At 36.0% G+C, this 20,993-nt stretch overlaps 1 protein-coding gene across 12 annotated transcripts in view; it reads left to right on the top strand.

Moving 5' to 3' along the window:
- ABI3BP (ABI family member 3 binding protein) overlaps nt 1-20,993 on the top strand; it is a 192,773-nt gene that overhangs the window by 59,239 nt on the left and 112,541 nt on the right. For all 12 annotated transcript variants that reach the window (XM_074898200.1, XM_074898258.1, XM_074898193.1 and 9 more), the window contains exons 3-4: nt 9,084-9,152; nt 12,477-12,609. In XM_074898200.1, coding sequence (XP_074754301.1) covers nt 9,084-9,152; nt 12,477-12,609 — 202 coding nt within the window. The remainder of the gene's footprint in view (nt 1-9,083; nt 9,153-12,476; nt 12,610-20,993) is intronic.

The following is a 20,993-nucleotide window of genomic DNA, read 5'->3' as shown; positions in this document are numbered from 1 at the left end:
TTTATCTGATTTATCCTATGTGTAACTTTTGAACCAGTTCACTAAGAATGGTGTACAGGATTTTCTGTGGAATACTTGAACTGGGCATAAGTAATACCTGCATACATGTATTGCAGGAGTAGTGAGGATTAATATTTTTCAGGTATTCTGAGATCCTTGGAAAGAGGAAAAAGCACTGAATGTAGTGTCATGTGTAGATCATTTGCACTTTCTCTTTAATACCTAATGTTTTGTGAAACTATATGAAAACAGAAAGCTGAACATCACCTGGAACATAGGGGATTTTGATATTTTGTAACTTTAACGTTAATAGCTAATGGCTGGAAAATGTAGAAACCTTTCTTTCATCCTTCAGTGCATCAGAGTGCTAGCTGCATGCATATTCATTAAAGCTTACCATTAAGCAATCAAAATCTTGTTCCAGTGAACAGAGATGAGAAATCCCATGATACATACAGCCTGGAATGAAATGAATGCATTTTCTCTGGTGTATCTGGAGAGAGAGAAAAGCAGAAATGTTGGGGAATACTCTCCTTTTCCTTTAAAAAATATTTTAAAGGAGAATAACTTAAAAATTTTAACTCACTCATGCTAATAGAAGTTGTTGATTGGTTTCCTAATAACAATGAATTTGTGACTGTGACTTCTGAGTGTGCAGTAACTAAAAATGCAATGTGCAACATAATATAAAGATTAGCATTTTGAAAATGTCATCTTAGGATAGGAATAAAAGAAGCTAACAGCAATGTACTTTAAGTTGCAATCATTTATTTAAGGCAATTTACAGCACATTTGTTGGAGCTATTGCTTTTAGTTAAGAGATTAGATTAGATTATATGTTAGATTAGATGATATGTTTTGTGGACTTGTTTATCAGAGTTTGGAAAATCTTTCCTATTTCATTAAGATTAAACACCACCTTAAACTGCAGCTTAGACTGTACTTTCAAAGTGTGTACAGAGCAAAAGCTAAAGCAAGAAACATCAGTTGTGCTTTTGGCTCTACTTTAGGGTGGTCTGTGTGGCAGAAGTAAAGATGCTAGCACCCCTCACAGTTTCAGGGACCAGCTGCTGGTACAAACTGGAGGAACTGCAGGATGGTTCTTAGTTTTAGGGAACAATAGTTAGGTTTAGTTCTGGCAGACAAAGAATGCAGCTCAGCACACACTTTCTGTGGATGTTAGAAAAAATAAGGTATGATAGAGGGACAATAAAAATACTCTGAAGATACTTTCCAAAGATACAAGACCCCTAGACCCTATTGCTGAAAAATTTGGCATTATCTTTGTACTCCTAGTATATCTCACATGTGATGCAATTAGCCTAGTATGCTATCTTCATATTAAAACATGTTTTAAAAATTTCACACTGAAAATTGTCTAGTCCATGTTCTAGACATTCTGATGATTCAAGTGCCACTGTACACTTTGCAGAAGGTCTTCAGCATGTTCCACATATTTGCCCATAATCAGAACAACTTGTTTTATATAAAAATATTCACATTCACCCTGAGAACTCCTTCTTGGTCCTCTCATGCTTTGGCTTATCCGACTTTTACAGAAGCAGATGAACTTTACAGGCTGCCCAGAACAGTGGTTGGTTGTGCCTTTTACTGAACAGGATGTGGAGGAAGCTTTTCCCAAATGTGAAAAGACATTGTGGCCTATTTAGACCAAAACTAATACAATTTGTCCTTGCCTTGCAGACGTTTCTTTAATTTAGCTCTGCATGCCTGGTTTTGTTAATGGAGCAGCAGAATCAATATTCTGTTTGGGATCATTGTCCTCAATTGGAACTGGAGTATGGGGAATGAAGCAATGACTATTTTTTTAACAGATGACATAATATACACAATAATATATATCTGACGTCCATGACTTCCATATTTCCAACCCTGTCATTGTTGATTAAGATTAAATTTATTGTCAAGTTCTCTGTTGGGTCACGCACCTTTTATGACCCTGTTAACAATGAACTCAGCAGATTTATTAATTTATGAAATTATGTGTTTATATGTGTATACATTTTTAAAGATATTGATAAGGATGTGATCTTTCCTAGGATTTCCAGGAGAGGTATATGGCTTTTGTAGAAAGTGTGACATCTGCCTACATTTTATCCATTAAAATATTTAGCACCTCACTGCAGTGATTCTTTAAATATTTGTTTTTCCTTTTTTTTGCAACTAAAATAATAACCAAGCCAGCAATTATGTAATATTATCCATGAATTTGGAACTGCCTGCAGGGGGCATGTGCAAAGGGAAGAGGATTTTGTTGGATTTCCTGAACTTGTAATGAGCTCATGCAGGCAACAAATTTGAGCAGCTTCATGCATTGCTAGACAGATGAACTTGAATCACAGTGAAGGGTGAGTGACAATGACGAGGCCACGTTAAAGTTTGGTTCAAAGAAGTATGCCTCTTTATCAGGATACAACATGTGTTTTTTACTGAGTGTACTTTATGAGCTTACATGAAAGTAAGCAACATTATTATTGGTCATGGAAGCTATTCAGGCTGTCAAAAGATATCAAAATGTAAACTCATCAAGGTGAATAGGACCATCCAAAAGTTCTGAGCTTGACTTAAATGTTTATCTAAATTTGTTCAGTCTGTATGACTTGTAAAGAAAGAGTATTTCCTTGAAAAATTTGTGCTGGATTTTTCTAACTCGGCTTGGAAGATTGCAAGTCAGCCTCCTTGGATTTGTTGGTACTATTGGAGGAACCTAAAAAATTGGGTGGAGACAGGAAAATTTTGTAAAAATAAACAACAATTATCTAACAGAGTGAACAAAATTAATTTGCTTTTCAGTTTCTAAAACCAGTGCAGAGTTGGGCCATGCTTTGACTTTTCCTTTATGAACCAGATTGTACAGTGTGAGAGTATAATGTTATTGGCAATCCTGATTTATAACAACCATAATAGCTTAAGGGTGAATTTTGCATATATATATATATATATATATATATACACACACATACGTATATATAGGGACGAATTCTAGTACCACCTTGAACAAATTTTAGAAAATGTAATTTAGGGCTGTGTGCTAGAGCTAAGCTAGAGTTTAGCTAAAAGATTTTGCTGTGCAGTTTCTTATATCTGATCAATTACCAGAAATGTGCAGATATATTAACCACATGGTTTTCAAGATGCCAAATAATTAACATTAAAACAGTAATTCAGAAGTATGTCGCTTTCTAATACCTTACCAAAAAAACAGATTCTTATTGCTAATGTTAGCTGAGCCTAGTGGACTGAGGGACCTGGAGGTCAGCAGCTGCACCTTCAGCTAGACAGTCATGCTGACCAGCAGCATGTTCATTCACACCCGCCCCTTTGTCCCCCTTTCTATCTCTTCCCATGCTTGTTACATGACAATACTTTTGATCCTTCCTTTTCTCCACCTTTGGCCTTTGCTCTTAACAACATCCCGTAGTAAATCTTTAGCAATCCCTAAATTCAGATTAGGGAATTGTGGTCTGAAGCTAAAATATAATTTGTTTTGATTTCTGAATCCACTGGTCTATAAACTCTAATGCATTTTAACACTTTATTTTAAAATTTGTTGTAAGTTCATTAGTTTTGCTTTCAACTGTATTTCTGTACTGGCTGAACCCTGAACCGAATTAAAACAGTATACTTGAACATAAGCAGAATTTGCTGGCATTTTGCAGTGCATGCTAGCTGTAATCGATTTGATAGCCTAGCTCATGGCGTGTGGAACTAAGTGTTCTCCTGTATTTGATGTGTCAGTGACGCGTTTTTGTTACATTCTGGTTGTCTCCTGAAGCTGTTAAGGTAAATAGTAGAATTTTTTTTCTTTTAATAATTTTATTTCATTAACATTACAGAATCTTAGTTAAACAATTGTTTTTTTCTTTTATGATACCAAAGTGCTGGTTTATTTGTGTCAACTTTGCAGTCTTTGAAATGTTTTTTCTCTTGTAAGTTGTAGATGTACCTGTGTGTACATGTAGTGTGTCTGTCTTTTAGGTTGTTTGAATGAAAAAATGCTGAGAAATTGAAGGAGTTCAGAAAACTATTTAATCTAACTGGTGGTGATTCATTGAGCTGTAGTAGCCTCGATGTTTAAAAGCTAAAACAAGGTGACTGAATGCTTCTGTCTAATATTTTTGAGAAGTGGGAGAAAAGGGTGTAAAAATATGTACTGAACACAAGTGCATCTGTCTGCTGTATGTATCGAATGCTAATAGATACAAATACAATTGCTTTACAAATACTGGTGCCTCAGGTGTGTGACTAGTCCTCCCTCCTGCTTCAAAAATCATTTGGTTAGGCATATGTGCCTGCAGGAGTGTTGTGCTTTGGTCCAAAGTGGCATTGCTTTATCAGCTGTGGATATTTAAACTTCAAAGAGCAATTCTGGCATCTTATTGACATCTCTCAACTGAATTGTCAAAGCAACCCATGTTTGGGGAATTATAACTAAGAATTAGGCATGGATTTGTTGGCTAGCACTCTTCTGGTACATCTGGGCATTTTCCTATAGTACTTTGTGGCTAAAGAATTGAAGGCGGTCACTATTTGGACTTTAATTCTGACCTGCAGCTTCGAGGGGTTTGTAAAGAAATAGTCATGTGCCAGCTGAGAGGAGCCTTTAGCCATGGCATTTGTCATTTCAGCCATAATAAAGGGGGCTAGGCAGTAACAGGTTCAAAGAAGTGGATTTATTATGCTGGTCTTCAAGTAGCAGCCCTTCAAGAACGTCTTCAGCAAGAAAGGGCTACGATTTTCACAGCAGATTTGCAAATGTATTTCAAACTGAACTTGTTAAAGTTTTCACTATTCTGTAGGGATCCTTCATTTACAAGATTCTGAATCCTTACAAGGTTGAGACAGATCTGTATCTTGCATCTGTATCATATGTATCTCAGTTATAGACTGATATATGTTGAAATGATTTCTGGAGGCAGATGCTGGATTCATGGATCTGTGCCCAGATATTTAAACATTAATTATGTAACTATCATTTTCTTATAAACACAGTTCATACAAAATAAGAAATACTCAGCTGTAAACAGGATTGTCTATACTCTGTGATTTGATTTGCTTTTACCTGAGGTCATCATTTTACTTTAGAAATGCACTTCTCACTTTTAAATATATTTCAGTGTAAATGGTTGATATATTCTGTGAATCATAATGACACACAGAACTCCTTATTTTTATGGGTCTGACGGTCACCTTTCTGCTGCTTACCTCTTATTTCAGCAATTTAATTTATCCCTTAAGCATTAAGATGCAGTAGCACAAGATACATTATGGTTTTATTTAGGTTTCAGTTATTTCACAGCATTTTCTTTTTCTCCTCCTATGTTACTCACTTCTCCCTGAGATTCCTGCTTCTTATAGACATAGATCTGCAGAATGGATTAGGCATCATAAAGGAACACAGATGATCATAGTTCTTGCAACTTGATAGAATTTAATAGGTGAGGCAATGTTTTAAGCCCCTGAAAATGAATTGAGGTGTAGTAGCATCAGATGATTTCTGTGTTGTGATGATGACTGATACATACATTTCTCAGCAAGAGGACTGAATCGGTGTGAAAACTCAGTGGTCTTCTAAACTTAATAAAAGAAATGTTGAATTGCAGTCGAAAATTAAGAGAGAACTTCCATTTCTAAATCTGAATCAGGGCTCATTATATGAGATTAAGCAAGCTATTCACCTGTCTTGGTTTCAGTTTCCTCAGATCTAGAATGTATGTCTGTTGAATAGAAGCATTTCGAGGCTTGTATTCTTCAGTCTGTTCATAATGCTATGATACTGTGCATCCCAACTATGGTTGCTGTACTCCTATGTGGGAACCTGGATGGTTCTGTTCAGGAATACCAAATTATATTTCTAAGTTAAGATATATTTTTAGTTAAATTCAGAATTTTAGTGTTGTATCCCACATACTGAATGTAATCCTCTGATAATTTCAAATTCTGATTTTACTTATAATGATCATAATATTGTCTTAAATTCAGTGCTTCTGGACCACCGGACAAGTGGTACTTTTTAAACCTTCCTGTTTTATAGCAGAGCTCTCTCAACATCTAGTCCTAGCCTGTGTTCCTAAATACTTCTTTTTATGGATTGTATTATAAACATAAGAGATGTGAGTTCTCTGGGATTTAGGGATGTTAGGTATTCTTTATTAAGACAACATTTGATAAATCCACAAAAAAGCTTAATGAACAGCACCTAACATGAAATATTCCTGCTGAGAGCACTTTCTTGCAGAATAAAAACACCTGGTAGAACTAATGATTCCTGACAAATACCAGGTTTTGTAGCTCTGAGATGTGCAGGGAGACCTTTGGAGTATTTCTTTATTACCACGTTTTGTTTAACAGATAACCTATTTCTACACTGCTACTCATGTCATTTCAGACTTCAGCCAGAATTAATTTTTCCAGTGATGGACCAGAGCAAAACTAGCTGTTTCAGACCATTTCAATAGCTTTCTCTCATAACCTTTGGACATTTTATTGATGAAATAATAAATTTTTGCAGTTTTGAAGACTGACTTTGCAGTTCACAAGCTTTCAAGTTGATGCTTGAAACCAATTCTGTTGGAAGTTAAGGTTGCTCAATACTGTTTTAACAGTCTCACAAGTAGGTGTGAATGCACAGCAGAAAAATGGAATTAAAGTACAGGGAAAACAAATTATTTTAAAGTGTCACTTATTTCTGGTTTTAGGTCTCGATACAAAAAATGTCCAGAGGATTGCACAGATCCTAGAAGAACTGTGTGCAGCCTTAAACATTAAAAAACATTTTTTGTAAATGATGACATATAAATTATATTTGCACTTTAGGGTTGCTCTTTCTTTTTAACATTCTTTTTTTCACACTGCTTTAAGCAGTTGTTTAAAATGCTCATCTTAGTTATGTTTATATTGGGTGGGGTTGAAACCCATTTAAAAAGCAATAATTAAACAATTAAAGTACACCCATAGTATGGGTTTCCAGTGACTTAGTTGCATAGAATCAGTGAAGTTAAGTTAGTGTGGTTTTCTCTACACTGGCACAGCCTTTTAAGTAGTGCAGCGAGCTTTTGATTTATTCAGTACTGGTTTTCCTTCCTCTCTCCTTACAAAAATTTGGATGTGAGAGAAAATAGAATGATTTCTCAGTGGTTCTGTTTAATTTGTAGACTTCAATGTATCTGTTAAAATGAGATATGCAGGAAATTCAATCTCTCATCCATAAATACAGATTTAGATAAATGTATCTAAACTAGAGTAAGAATTATGCCTGGAGAAATTATTAAAAAAAAACCCCAAACCACATAGTTAAAATAGTTTTGATCAATATATGGTGAGCCAGATTCTACCTATGGGTATCTTTTTGCCTGCTCCTATGTCTTCTTTTCTAGAGTTGCAGTTCAGTCAGAATAGAGCTTGGTTTTAAATAATTACGAAGGGTGGAAATCTCTGACATCTGATGTCAAGAGTTAAGGGAAAATCTGTCTGAAGATGAATTCCCCAAACTAAAATCACCATCTCAACATTGTTTTAATCAAAGCAGTTATTATTTTAAGCTGCAGGGTGAAGTTATCTGCCTTTTACTGCCAGAAACATGAATGTATCTGAACTTGTGGCCTCTTACCATGTGTGCTTGTGTCATCCAAACTGCATCAGATGTCTATGATATGTGTTAAGAGTTTGTGTAAAACTTAGTTTGCTTCATTTCATTATTTCCTATGAAGGCTAGTATTTCCAGAAGTTTTCCAAGCTGACTGACAAGTGACACCCAGCTAGTGATGACTCTGCATCCTTTAGAATGGCTGCAATGCTTGTGTACTTTAAAAGAAACTTAGGCCATTTGGGTATGATTGAATTGAAAAATTGTATTTGGAAGGGCTTTTCTTTTTTTCCCTCTTTTTTTTTTTTTTTTCCTGTGTAATATGATCTCTTCTGTCAGCTTTTTGAAATGAAGCAGTTGAACCTTTTATGGGAAGGGGTGTAAAAAAATTTGAAATGGAGTTTAAGATGGAAAGAGATTATTTCCTGTAAAGATATAAAAAAATATTTTGCAAAGGTTTATTTTTCCTGGAGAAAAATACATCTGGGTTAAAAGTAAAAGAAATATAAATGTCAGAAAGTCTGGAAAATACAACTTGTCTCTCAGATTAATTTATTGAATAAGAAAATGACTTAAACTGTTCCTGTCCTGTTGCATGCAACATTATTTCTAGTGTAACAGTTCCCAGTCAAAGTCACAGCCCTTTGTGGATTTTACACAAATATTAGTCCCTTGCTCCTACATATTAGTAATAACTTTACTTTCATAAAGAGTATTCAAAACTGTCAAAGCACTTAATAGTTAAATCTCATAATAAATCTCTAGGAAAAGTATGTAAACCTAATTATAAAACAACCCAGTAACCAATGTGGAGACTGTCTTAAGAATGTCTTACATTTGTGTTGTTTTCTGCAACCAGACAATCATGCAAATCTTGAATGATTTAGTTTTAGTCTATTGGGATACGTGCTCCGAGATGATCAATGCATTTTCTTTATTCTTTTTGCAGTAGGTAGGCTCTTTACTGGGAAACTACTTACTACAGGAACACTAAGCTGTATAGCCTGATACAGAAAACAGAATGTATTGTAGGAAAAGATCCTCCAGCTTCTCTCAGGAGTAACTATCTCTGGTTGTACTCCTCAGGCTTTGTGCTTTTTACTTTTTTACTTTATCCGCTTTACTTTTCTGTTTTGCCATCACCTCTTCATCTGGATTTTCAATTCCCTTCACTTACCAAGTACCATTTGCATTGAAATGTTACATGTATGCCCTGCCGTGCTCACCTCTTTGTTGTGTCCAAGTCAAAATGAATTTTCAAATCTTTTGTGCATGGGTGTATTATTTTTCCTAATGGCTAGAATATTTCTGAGTGATTGGTAAATAAGCCTTAAAGGAAACGTGCATAAAGATCACAAAGACTGGATAATGTGTCAGACATTCACTGAATATTAGACTTTTTCTAATTAATTATGGGTTAATCTCTTTCTCAAATAAATAGCATATCTGTACTAATAGCTGCTTTCTTCATTTACAGATGCAGAGCCACGGTATTTGGTTTCCGTAAGACCAGCGCGTGTATCAAATAACAAGAAATCCTGTTCAGGTATTTTACTATTACTGCATCTTTTTCTTAAAGTAATTAAAGGAAGACAGAATCTTTTAATGGGTTTCTCTGAAAAGGTATTTGTAAATGTAGATGTCTGTCTGGGATGCACAAATTCCATATGTGGGAAGGTAAAATGTAGGACAGTATTTCCTAATCAGTAATTAGTTACACATGTGGTCTTCAAAACATGAGAAAGTACCTGAAGATTATTCATGTAAAAAGTACTTAGAAATAAGAATTGAAATTTAGAATACTAATTTCAGATGTTTAAAGAGGTGTGCATGCAAAAAAAGTAAAAATTTTGAAATACAATGATCTGGTGTAGTGAAGTTACTCTTCCCAAACTACCAGTAAGGATTCCTTCATCTATGGACATGTTCATGCTCTTTATTTCTCATGGGAAAATGGTAGCGTGCACGTGTGTGGTGTGCAAGGAGTTAAGGAAAGAGGGATGTTTCTAGCTAACACCGTCCATAGCAGAGCAGAAATCTGAAATTGATCCTCATTTGTTCCAAAAACTTTCTATATGACTTTAATCATGTCATTAACACTGTTTCTAATTCCTTACTTAATATGGACATGACTGCTCAGGATCACTGGACTGTTGCAAAGAATGAACTGATAGTGTATATATACTATAAACAGTAGGGCCTGCTGCAATAGGATGGGAGGTAGTGGTTTTAAACTAAAGGAGGGTAGATTCAGACTAGATATAAGGAAGAAATCTTTTATGGTGAGGGTGGTGAGACACTGCAACAGGTTGCCCAGAGAGGTGGTTGATGCCCCCTCCCTGGAAACATTCAAGGCCAGGTTGGACGAGACTTTGAGCAACCTGGTCTAGTTGAAGATGTCCCTGCTCATTGCAGGGGGATTGGACTACATGACCTTTAAAGGTCACTTCCAACCCAAACCATTCTATGATTCTGTGATCTTTATGTGATTTTTTTAAATTCCTGGTAAGTGCTTAGGATTAATTTCTTCTTGCTTTTGACCAGATGTAAAACAGTGTGCCCAGAAAGATTTTGAAAAGTGATTTACCTTTCAGATGCAACATACATCCATCAAAAACCACAAAACAACAACAAAAAAGCCAATGCACTATTTGGACATTATTAATTTTTGTATCTGCAGCCTACAGAAACTGATTTGTGGAACAAGATTTAGATAATTGACTTTTCAGTCCTGCAGACAAACGTGTAAGAACAGCTGTTGGTTTAATGCTAGCTAGATATATGGCAAGTCTTTTTAGTAGTGAGAATAGTTAAACTGGACAAATTACCAAGAATTTTTGTAGAGTCTCAGTTGCTGCAATTTTAAATTTACAAATAAAGATTGGTTACATTTCTAGAAGAGACACTGTAGTTCCACCTGCAGTTAATACAGGGGAGTTATGTGGTTTGTGTTCATATAGATCAACTAGATGATCACAAATGTAATTTCTAGTTTTACAGTGTGTAAATCATTGCAGTTTCTAACTGGGAACTAATGGCATAATAAGAGCCATAATCAAAATCATATGTGTGTCCTCCTGAAAACCAGTATGATTTCAAGTTGTATGAGAGATTCTTTTTTATTTTCCTTAAAACTCACGTATTTTCCATGTTTCCTCAAAAAGCGATCAAGAAAGGGTTTTTTGCTATAAATAGCAGACATGCCAGATAGTTTGGTGAATGTTTGTTTTACATTTTTATATAAAAATAGAGAAAGAGTATAGGAACTGGTCCAGAAAACAAAAAAAAATTATTCATATGTTTGTGCCTGTGGAAGTATCATATGTTCTACAGTATTTTAAGCATGTCATACTTCCTCTTAAGGGTAGAGAGTCGTTTTGTTTCTTCATGGTGTTTTTCTGGCAACATATCCATCACCAATATAAAGTAAAAACCCACGTGGTTAACGTTTCTAAATGCACACTCATACATTGGTTGAAAGTACAAATCAGACTTTCACTGAAGCTTGTTAAGTCAAGAGATATAAGGTTTCAAAAGGCATGAAAAGAAAGCTAGTCTGATGTTTCATAACAGCGAAAAATATAACCCTTAGATTAGTGGCTTATAAACTTTTAGGGAAATGTGGTGATCTGTACATTTTGAGGAGGTACAGATCCTTTAGATTTTTGAATTATGTAATGTGGTATGAAGAATATATTAATATTCTTTAATCGTCTTTCAAACACCAAAGGTTGTCCTTGGGCTTGTAGCAGTCCACTAACTACAGATTCAAAATAGTTGCTTTAGATCATTTCTTCATTTCCAACTATAAGCTTTTAAACTTCATTTAAAGAAAGCTCTCTCTCCACATGAGAGTTGTGCTACTTCATTCAGGGCAAAGCTAAAGTTAAGTATCATGCAAAAGCTGAACATTTTCAGTGTAGTAGGTGGTTAAAAGAGAAAAACACCCCCATATACAGACACTGACTCAGATCTGCCTACAGTTAAAAGAAAAAGAATTTTTGTAGGTTTTATTTTACTCTCGATGAAGAATGCTGTAGAAAGTAAGAATTATCTATGGACATAATTGCAGCGTTACCGAGAATCCTGCCAAGAAGTTACTATTTCTGTCATATGGAAAGAGAGACTTCCTAATGTTCTGAGCTCTATGTAACAGCTTCAATGACACAGTCCAAGAGTCCAAGAGTAACCAGAGCTTTGAAGTTAATCTGCATATTCTTATACTAAGCATACCCAAACCACCCACTGTTCATCTTCAAAAATTAAGTTTAACTGGAACATGGGCTTAAAAAAGAGAAATAGTGAAAATTTATAAGACAAAACCAAAACAAAGTTTAGTAAACCAATCTCCCTTGTACCCACCAAATAACAGCAAGAATTCCTTTAGGTTTACCCTGGATCTGCAAGTCTGGAAGTGGAGTCTTCCAGTTTCTTCCTAGGTTGAAATACATGCTGTGGAAGTCTAGAGGGGACCTAAGAAGTAGTCTTTTTGAGGCTTGTGTGTCTGATGCCTGCTTTCTAAAGCAGTAGCCTAATCTGTGCTCCTGATGCTTGCTGGCTGCATCCTCCCTTCCTTTATGCCAAAATTGTTCTGCACTTCTTTCCTGTGTTCATGCTCAGTTGGCTTGCAGGTGTTTCATTTGCCTCAATGAGAAGTCAACAAACAGATCACAGATGCTGTCTCTGCCTCCTTTTTTAAATTATACATTAGAAATAGTGACTGTGAAAAAGAGAGAGAAATGTTGTACCTTTCCCTTCCAGTTTACAAGAGATGTAGGTCTTCATTTACTAATAAACTGCAGAAACTTCCCCCTACATAATGCAGGAGACAGAAACTAGCTTGTAATTGGAATATATGTTTCTTATGTAGGTCGGAACAAGACTCAAAAGCCTCTGCAGTTGGTAGTTGGCACTCTCACCCCAACCTCTGTGTTCCTGTCTTGGGGCATCCTAGTCAATCCTCAACATGACTGGACAGCAACAAGTAACTGTGCTAGTGACAGGTAACGTAACAGAAAACTATTTTTTATGATGAACATGATTTAATTCCATGTAGTTATCTGATGTGGCTGAAATAAGTTTGACAGTGGAAATTAAAATTTGGAAGTAATAGTTCTGAATGTGAAGATTTTTTATTTACGTAAATTAGTAATTTGCAAGTCTTTACTTGTCTTGAGTGCAAATTTAGTCAGATGTCTACATGCTGAATTAGAAGTCTTACTATTCCACACTAGATCCTTTGTTCTCCTTAAACCCATGACCTTAGCTCTACCTTCATTTGTATCTGAATCAGTTGAAAGAAACTTTGTTAAATCATAGGAAATATCTTGGTTTACAGTTGGTCAAACACAAGTAAAGTATTTTGCCATGCTGTGGTCGGGGAATGATGCCTTGTTTTAATGCTATTTGAATTTTTTTTTCCTCTGTTTCCTTATCGCTACACTTCCTGATATAGATACAGTACAGCTTTCATTAGTTTTCTGTTGTAAGTAAAAAAATATTTTTTATAATATTCTTGTTTTGCTGTAATTATTTAATGAGTGGTACAGTAGGTAGGAAGCTCAGGAAGACTCACCAAGTAGCACTTTCAAGAGAAGTCATAGTGCTGGGTAGCTTCTCAGTTAAGTGCACCATTACATTACATTGCATTTTGAGCACCTCATGACAGATAAGTAAAATTAATCTGCTGCAATTATTGAAATTGTTGATACAGGTGTTTTCCATGCTCTGTCATTTTGGTGTTATCTTTGTATTCTTCCTTTTATGACAGAAGAATTTTTTTTTGTCTTTGTTTACATGTGTGAAGCCCCATTCAACTCATCAATGTTTTGTAAAACCAAGAAGAAACTTTGTGCACCCGTGTTTGGGATGCATCTACATCTGGTTTACAGATTTTAGAGGTTTTAAATGTATCTTTGCATTATTGAGAAAACTTTATTTTCCACTATCTGTCTAACTTCTGTCTAAATTTGTAGCTGCCTAATTTATCTTGAATCTGCTTGTTTTCGTGTTGATAATAAAACTCCTATTGATATCATAAAACTGGATGTCAGACATAGATTATGCTAAAAAAACCCATCCCATGTAGCCAATATGACCTTTTTCTTACCTCCCAAATGTTTTGGACTAACCTTTTTCAAGCTTCAGAAATTTTCCGTAAGCAAATTTGGGTCTTTATCACCAACCAGAATTTAAAACACCTTTTAAAAAGTGTTAATATTTATTAGAAAATTGTTATGGATTATTAGATGTCCACACATTTAATTTCACTAGGGGGTTTTTTTCAGTTGAAATAAAAGTTGGTTTAGGCTTAAATTTTGCTCTCTCAATCAAGAAAGAAGTAAACAGTTTCCTACAGTTAGAAATCAAAGAAACAAGTTAATCATGGAGGAGCCTGCAAAGTGTTCTGCCCACAGAGTGATTTTAGCACCGTTTTTATCATGCAACTTATTTTCTCTGTGTGTCAGCAACCAAAGTTACAGCACCCATTGTGCAGTGGGAAGGAAGAACACTTTAGAAGAAGCCTATATCCTGTATTAATCCACCTGCATATTAAAAGCGTATGGTGCTCACCACAATGCCTTCATCATCTTCAGGTTTTCTCTTCAGTAACTGAATATTCTTGTTTGACATACATTGTCTCAAAGTTTGAACAAACTCTTTAACATAGTATATAATGTTTTCCACTTAGTGCAATGGTGTTGCTGTCTTGCTACGTTTAGAATATATTCTATGTTTGTTACTTTAGTGTGAGATGTGCTTTTACCATGTCTTTGTGTAAAGTAATGGTATACGTCTCCCAAAATTCTGGTTAGTTAAGTGTTGTTTAGTCCAATTAGCTGATTCCTCTCTTTACTTTTAATATGCCCTCCATTTTAGTGAAATGTTGTCAGGCTTTACTAAAGTACCACCTATGTATTTACCTTTAGCCCCTGTAAGAGAACTTGCCTTTAAGAGTTGTATTGTTCATTTTGGTTGAGTATCTCCATGTACTTCAACTCTAAAGATACACTGACAGTCATGAGCAGCTGTTTTAAAAACACTTAAATCACATTACAGTCATATAAAAGTATGGGTATTTACCTATATGCAGATTTCTATTTTGCAATCTAGCATAGCAATAAAGTTACTGAAATTTAAAAAAAAAGAAAAAAAAATTGCTTAAGTGGTGCTCTTAGTTTGTTTACCTTTACTGGACCAAAATTATTGTGATTTGTATAAATGGTGAGAACAGTTCTTCACATGACCATGGTGTACATTTCTATAATTTTAAGTGGAGATTGGATTCAAATATATTTCTAGTTAGTGTCTAGAAGAAAAATTATTAATCTATGATAATAAGTTGAATGATAACTGATCATCTGTGGTAAGAAAAAAATAGCAAGTAACCCATCCTTAGCAAGTTAGCATTGTGTTAAAAGTACAAGGCTTAAAATCAGATAAAGGATTCATCGAATCTGTATCTATTGCAGGGGCAGTCTGCTCCACACTTGATCCTTTTTTCATCTGCCATGTTCTCTGTTCTATGACATGTTGAAATGTACTGTTAATCATCCTCAAGATTGTTGCATAGTGACTAACCTCTAACCTTTGACATTGGCAGTATGTGGCAATTAAGACCTCTTAACTCAGTTCTGTCAGTTAATATCCCACCAAGTTTTAAATTTTTAACTCTGTATGACCTGAAATGGAGTCACTGTTCTCAGCGTCAGATTTTACCATCTCTGGATGGACATTAAGTTTTGTAAAAATGTTGCATAACATAACTTAGTTGGATATGTTACTGACTCAGAAGATGAAAACCACATGGAACAGCATGGATCTGTTGGCCAAGATTTTCTCTAGCGCGACTCTGACCTCAGTGGGATATCCCTCAGAAGATCTGGTTTTGTAAGCAAATGAGTTTTGAATAAGAGGTGCCATGTTCTCAAAGAGCATTAGTATCTTTTATTGCTTTAGTGAAATCACTGCTTGCTTATTGAGGGCACATAGTGCTCTTCTTTACCTACAAAGTGCTTTTAAAAAAACTCCAATGAAGAAAAAGTCCCTGTGCTTTTTTTTGACAAACCATTCTTTGGTTGCTTAACTCTCTAGAAAGAGCATAAACCAATAGTGTGCTACATATTTCCTGCAAGATAACCCCAAACCCTATTTCCTTGTGGAAACAAAGATAATCGCTGCCATTTGTGTGGACCACAGTTCTTTGCAAGGGCAAATTTTAAAGCCTCCTTGAAGCAGCTTTGGTCAGAGCCTTAGCACGAGAATGCAAATCAAAACAAAAAGATCCAAACCAAAAAACTCAAGCGATTAGTTTTATGTAACTGATGAAAACTACATAACACCAGAAAGGTTCCACCAACAATGTGGAGTGAATTCTCTCAACATCTTCTATTTTCTGACACCAGTCTGAGGTAGTTGATGAGAGAGGATGGCGAAGTCATGATAACCTGCTGCACAGTCATGTTCAGTTCCTCTCTTTATAATTCTGAGAGTAGAGAGACTTGTTTCCTGTCTGTCTTGCAATGTTCAAACAACCATTAGTGGACAGAGCTGTCATAATAAACATACTGGAGCTATGCTTACTGTCCATTTCAGTCTGTGAAGGAGAGTATTGTATAGACTTCTTTTTGGCTTTTCCTTTGGCTAGAGCAACTCCACAGATTCCAGAACAGAACAGGGAGTTGAAAAAGGTGCAATTTGACCCTCAGTTCTTTAGGAGGGCAAGTCAGGAAAAGGAACAGAAAAATATTTTTTCTATGCAAGACAAAACCAGGATTTGTAGATAGAATACTATATTTTACTGTATTGAGTGGCTTGTACAGAAAACTAAACATGCTTTCAGATATATGTGAAATAGAAATTTAAAACCTGAAGGTATGGTTTTTTTCATTAAATGTATCTATGTTAAGTACTTTATTAAATTCACATTTGTATTGTTTCATTTTGTTTGTTCATGATTTGAAATTGACCTAATGTCATAATTGCAAGTAGTACAGATTTTGTGTTTTACTCAAGTTGTATCTTATGCTTAAAAAAAGCAAGAAAAATAAAGAGAGGGAAGAAAACTACAATAATACTCTTTAAGTTGCTCAGCATGTAGAAGTAGGCTTTTTAAAACCCTAAATTCAGAAAGATATGCGCATGCTTCTACTTTTGTGCCTACTAATCTGTGTCCCTCTGCAGCTGCCAACTTAATCATTTGGCAACTTTGTGACTTTGTATTTCAAATGTCACAGAAAATATATTTTAAACTTAGCAGAATTCCTTAAGAAAAACATGCTGCAGTAAATAAACTTTTTGAGTGTTGGATGCTTTTGAGTTACTGTTATGGGAGTGTATGCTAAAAGCTTGTTTAAACATGGAAGGATTTGTTCGTAGTTGGCCTCTCATTCTTCAGAACCTCTAACTCTTCATTTCAGTGGTTCTAAAAAATTTAAGTGGAAAAAGTGAATGTTAGTGATCTTGTAAAAGTGAAAACTAAATTAGTTCTTTGCAAACAACTGGTAGCCATCAGCAATATAAATCTTTCCATCTTTTTATATATGTCAGTGTTTGTTACTTTAAAGTATACTTGGCAATAAAAAGAAAATAATATAATCAACTTCATGTGCCGATTTGTGAAACACTCAGTATCTGAAAATGGTAGTTTAAGCCATTTCTTTTACTACTTTCTAGCACTAAACAGATGTGCTTCTAACAAAGTCTAACTATAAACAAATAAAGAAATATATGTATATGTTGATAGTAATTTTTAAAAAGTCTGATTACATTCCTATGCACAAAAGTGAATAAGTTTTATAATCTTTTATCTGTGGCAACACAAAGCCGCAGAGGAGGACTGTTCTTATATCTTCAAGGCTTAATTGTTTGTTTAGTGTTATGTGTGACTAAAATAGTCATGATTAAATTGTTTGGAGTTTTGGTTTGGATCTGGTTCCAAATACACCCATGATATTTACACAAACTGACCTAATCTGGAAATCTTATAAAACCATCTGCCTTATAAGATTTCCAGTATCTAATTGTTTGTGCCCAAATATTTGAATGTGCAAGCATTTTCTGGGAATCTGGCTGAAAAGAGATTTGGTTAACAATTGGAAAAATAGCACTGCAATTCTTGGCATGACAGTGTCATTCATACTGATATATGAAATCTTAATGTTTTGCCTGTCCATGCTAGAATTTTGCTTCTCTTAGCAGTGAGTGAGATTTCCTTAATTTCAAAAGCAAAATCCCTGTGGGTGGCTGCTTCATAATGGTCATCATGTTTTGATTTCTTCTGTAATAAAAAGGCTAACTCTAAGGTGAGAAAGAAAAGGTTTCACTGTCTTGCATTGTAGAGTTAAAAAAAAACAACCCAACAACAAAGAACAAAACCAAAACTATGTAAACGGAATGTAGACAGGATAGAAGCATCCTTTTGTATTCAGCTGATAGTTTTTTCCGTAGACTTTGCAGGTATGGTAATCACTTCAGAATACTGTAAAAGAATACTTCAAGCTTATTAATGTAGAGAGAGTTTCAAGAAAGCAAACATTGAACTTAGCATGGTATTGCACGAATGCATATGGAGAGAGGCTATTTTGGCAAATGTAGGCTTTTTATTTCTTTACCTTGTCTTTTTTTTTTTTTTTTTTTTTTTTTTTTTTATTGATGTTATTACAGCAATTAACTCTGAGTGGAACACTAGTCCTTACCTGCTCATGACACCTGTTTAAATTGTTGGAGATTATTATGCTTTCAGTTGCCTAGTAAAAAGGGAGGAGGTAAAATTTCTCTAGTCCTCATTATGGATTGCTTGGAAGTATCTTCTAATGAGTGAAACATTGCCTGTTAGGGAGACAGGGAGAGAGATTAATTTTTCTGGAGTTTATCAGAAGAGCTCTAATGTTTTACAGATTGCTAGCTGGAAAAGTGAAATGAATCCTGAAATCTTATGATTAGTATTTGTTGTAAATAGGAATACAAGTGATATTCAATAAATACTGTTCTGCTAGAGTATACTGTTTTCATATCCCTCACTGAAACAAAGAATCAAAATTAAAAGTAGTTAAATATTTGCAGGTCTTTGTACATGCTGAGAATCTAGATTCTCACCCAGTGTAGCGGATGTGCCACCTCCTTGCAAAAACATCAGACTAGCATTCACAGCTGTGAATCGCATTCCCGGGACTGTCCAATTACACTTCACTTGAATATTGTATTACTTTCATATTAGATATTAGGGCCCTGCGGTCAGTTTTTCGTACCTCACAGAGATAATGGGAAGTGTTTTATGCGAGAAACAGTGTAGTATACCTTTCCCCTTTGTGTGAGTGTGGCTGTACTCCATTTCGGCCTGCCTTCTATAATTTTTTAAGGGAATCTAGAGAGAGGTTTCCTAAATGTTTGCAATCCCAGAGAAACAGTTTTGCAGCTTCTGATACACATAGCAGGTCAGCTGCAGCAAGTTTTGTGTATGTCACTGCCAAGAGGGAATTGATACATGTGAGTGGTGACTGAATTTTCATACACTAATAGAATCATAGAATGCTATGATGAATGCTGTGATGCTACGTTGGAAGGGACCTTTAAAGACCATCTAGTTCCAGCCCCCTGCCATGGGCAGGGACACCTTCCACTAGCCCAGGTTGCTCAAAGCCCCGTCCAGCCTGGCCTGGAACACTGCCAGGGAGGGGGCAGCCACAGCTGCTCTGGGCAACCTCTGCCACTGTCTCATCACCCTCGCAGGAAAGAATTTCTTCCTTATCTGTAATCTAAATCTACCCTCTGTCAGTTTAAAACTGTTACCCCTCATCCTAGCGTTACACTCTCTGATCAGGAGTCCCTCCCCACCTTTCCTGTAGCCCCTTTCAGTACTGGGAGGCCGCTATAAGGTCTCCCTGGAGCCTTCTCTTCTCCAGCTGAACACCCACAACTCCCTCAGCCTGTTTTCGCAGGGGGGTGCTCCAGCCCCCCCAGCATCTTCGTGGCCTCCTCTGGACTTGCTCAAGCAGGTCCATGTCCTTCTGCTGGTGGTGCCCCCAGAGCTGGACACAGAACTGCAGGTGGATCTCATGAGAGTGGAGTAGAGGGGGAGAATCCCCACCCTCTCCCTGCTGGTCACACTGCTCTGGGTGCAGACCAGCACACTGTTGGCTTTCTGGGCTGTGAGCACACATTGCTGGCTCATGGTCAGTCTTCCATACAAACACCCCCAAGTCCTTCTCCTCAGGGCTGCTCTTAATCCACTCCTCACCCAGCCTGTATTTGCGCTTAGGATTGCCCCAAACCCTGTGCAGGACCTTGCCCTTGGCCTCGTTGAACTCCATGAGGTTCGCACGGTCCCACCTCTCCAGCCTGTCCAGGTCCCTCTGGATGGCACATCCCTTCCCTCCAGCATGTCGACCGCACCACACAGCTTGGTGTCGTTTTATTGCTTTCTCGTGTCTTCAATTATATGTGTTGATAGTTTGATACTGTATTTTTTCTGGAAAGGTTTGAAAAAGGGAAAAATTAAAAGGAGAAATTAAACAAAATTTAATCAGTAGAATGTTCTCAGGCAGACACTGAAATTGCACTGTATGAGGCAGCTTGTTGCTCATATTTAACAATGAGTTGTTTTTCTTTGATGACAAAACTTGGCATTTCTTAATTCATACTCTGTAAACAGATGATTGCATTTCCCCCGAAGTGCATGTTGTTTACAATTTGGATATTTTTAATACTCAAATGATTGTGACTTGCAAATTGTGAAATGGAGCTTCATTTTTGTTGCTTTTTATTGAACTGATTGAGGAAATTCTGTCACCACAGTCAGTGATTTTAGTACTAATTGTGGCAAGATTCCACTGAAATAATTACACCCTTGGTGAAATTTTTACAGGCTTGGAAATATGGAGCTGAGAGCACATTTCTTCTATGCTGTATGTTTCTGTTTCTAATGGCAGAGTTTGGCACAACTATAAAAATCTTGCCAGATTTTTCAATAATCTTGAATTTTAGTGAAGGATGGTTTTTGACATGCAAGTGTTCGTGGTATTTTAGTTCATGTTAGGGAGAAGGAATTTGCGGGTGTGGAGACTATTCAAAACTAGAACATTTTTGACAGTAGAAGCAAGTGGGAGCAGCCACTTAAAAGCCTATTCATAATGAACAGGTTTTTGGTGGTGTTTTTCCCGCCTCATTTCTGATGCAGCTGTTCGTTTAGACTGTTCAGTAACTGAATCAGTATACTGTTTTCTTTCCATCGCATACAATTGCTTTATTTCTACCTCATTCAACTAAAACAAGTAGGAAAAGGTAAGGATGAACATGAAAACAAATGAAACTTCCTCTTTCAGGCAAGCTGGGAAGAAGGTGATTACTTCTACTTATGATTCACATTTTGATCATAGAACTTATATCT

The sequence above is a fragment of the Athene noctua genome, chromosome 1 (genome assembly GCF_965140245.1).
Source record: "Athene noctua chromosome 1, bAthNoc1.hap1.1, whole genome shotgun sequence".
NCBI lineage: Eukaryota > Metazoa > Chordata > Aves > Strigiformes > Strigidae > Athene > Athene noctua.
This window is presented reverse-complemented; position numbering and strand designations above follow the sequence as displayed.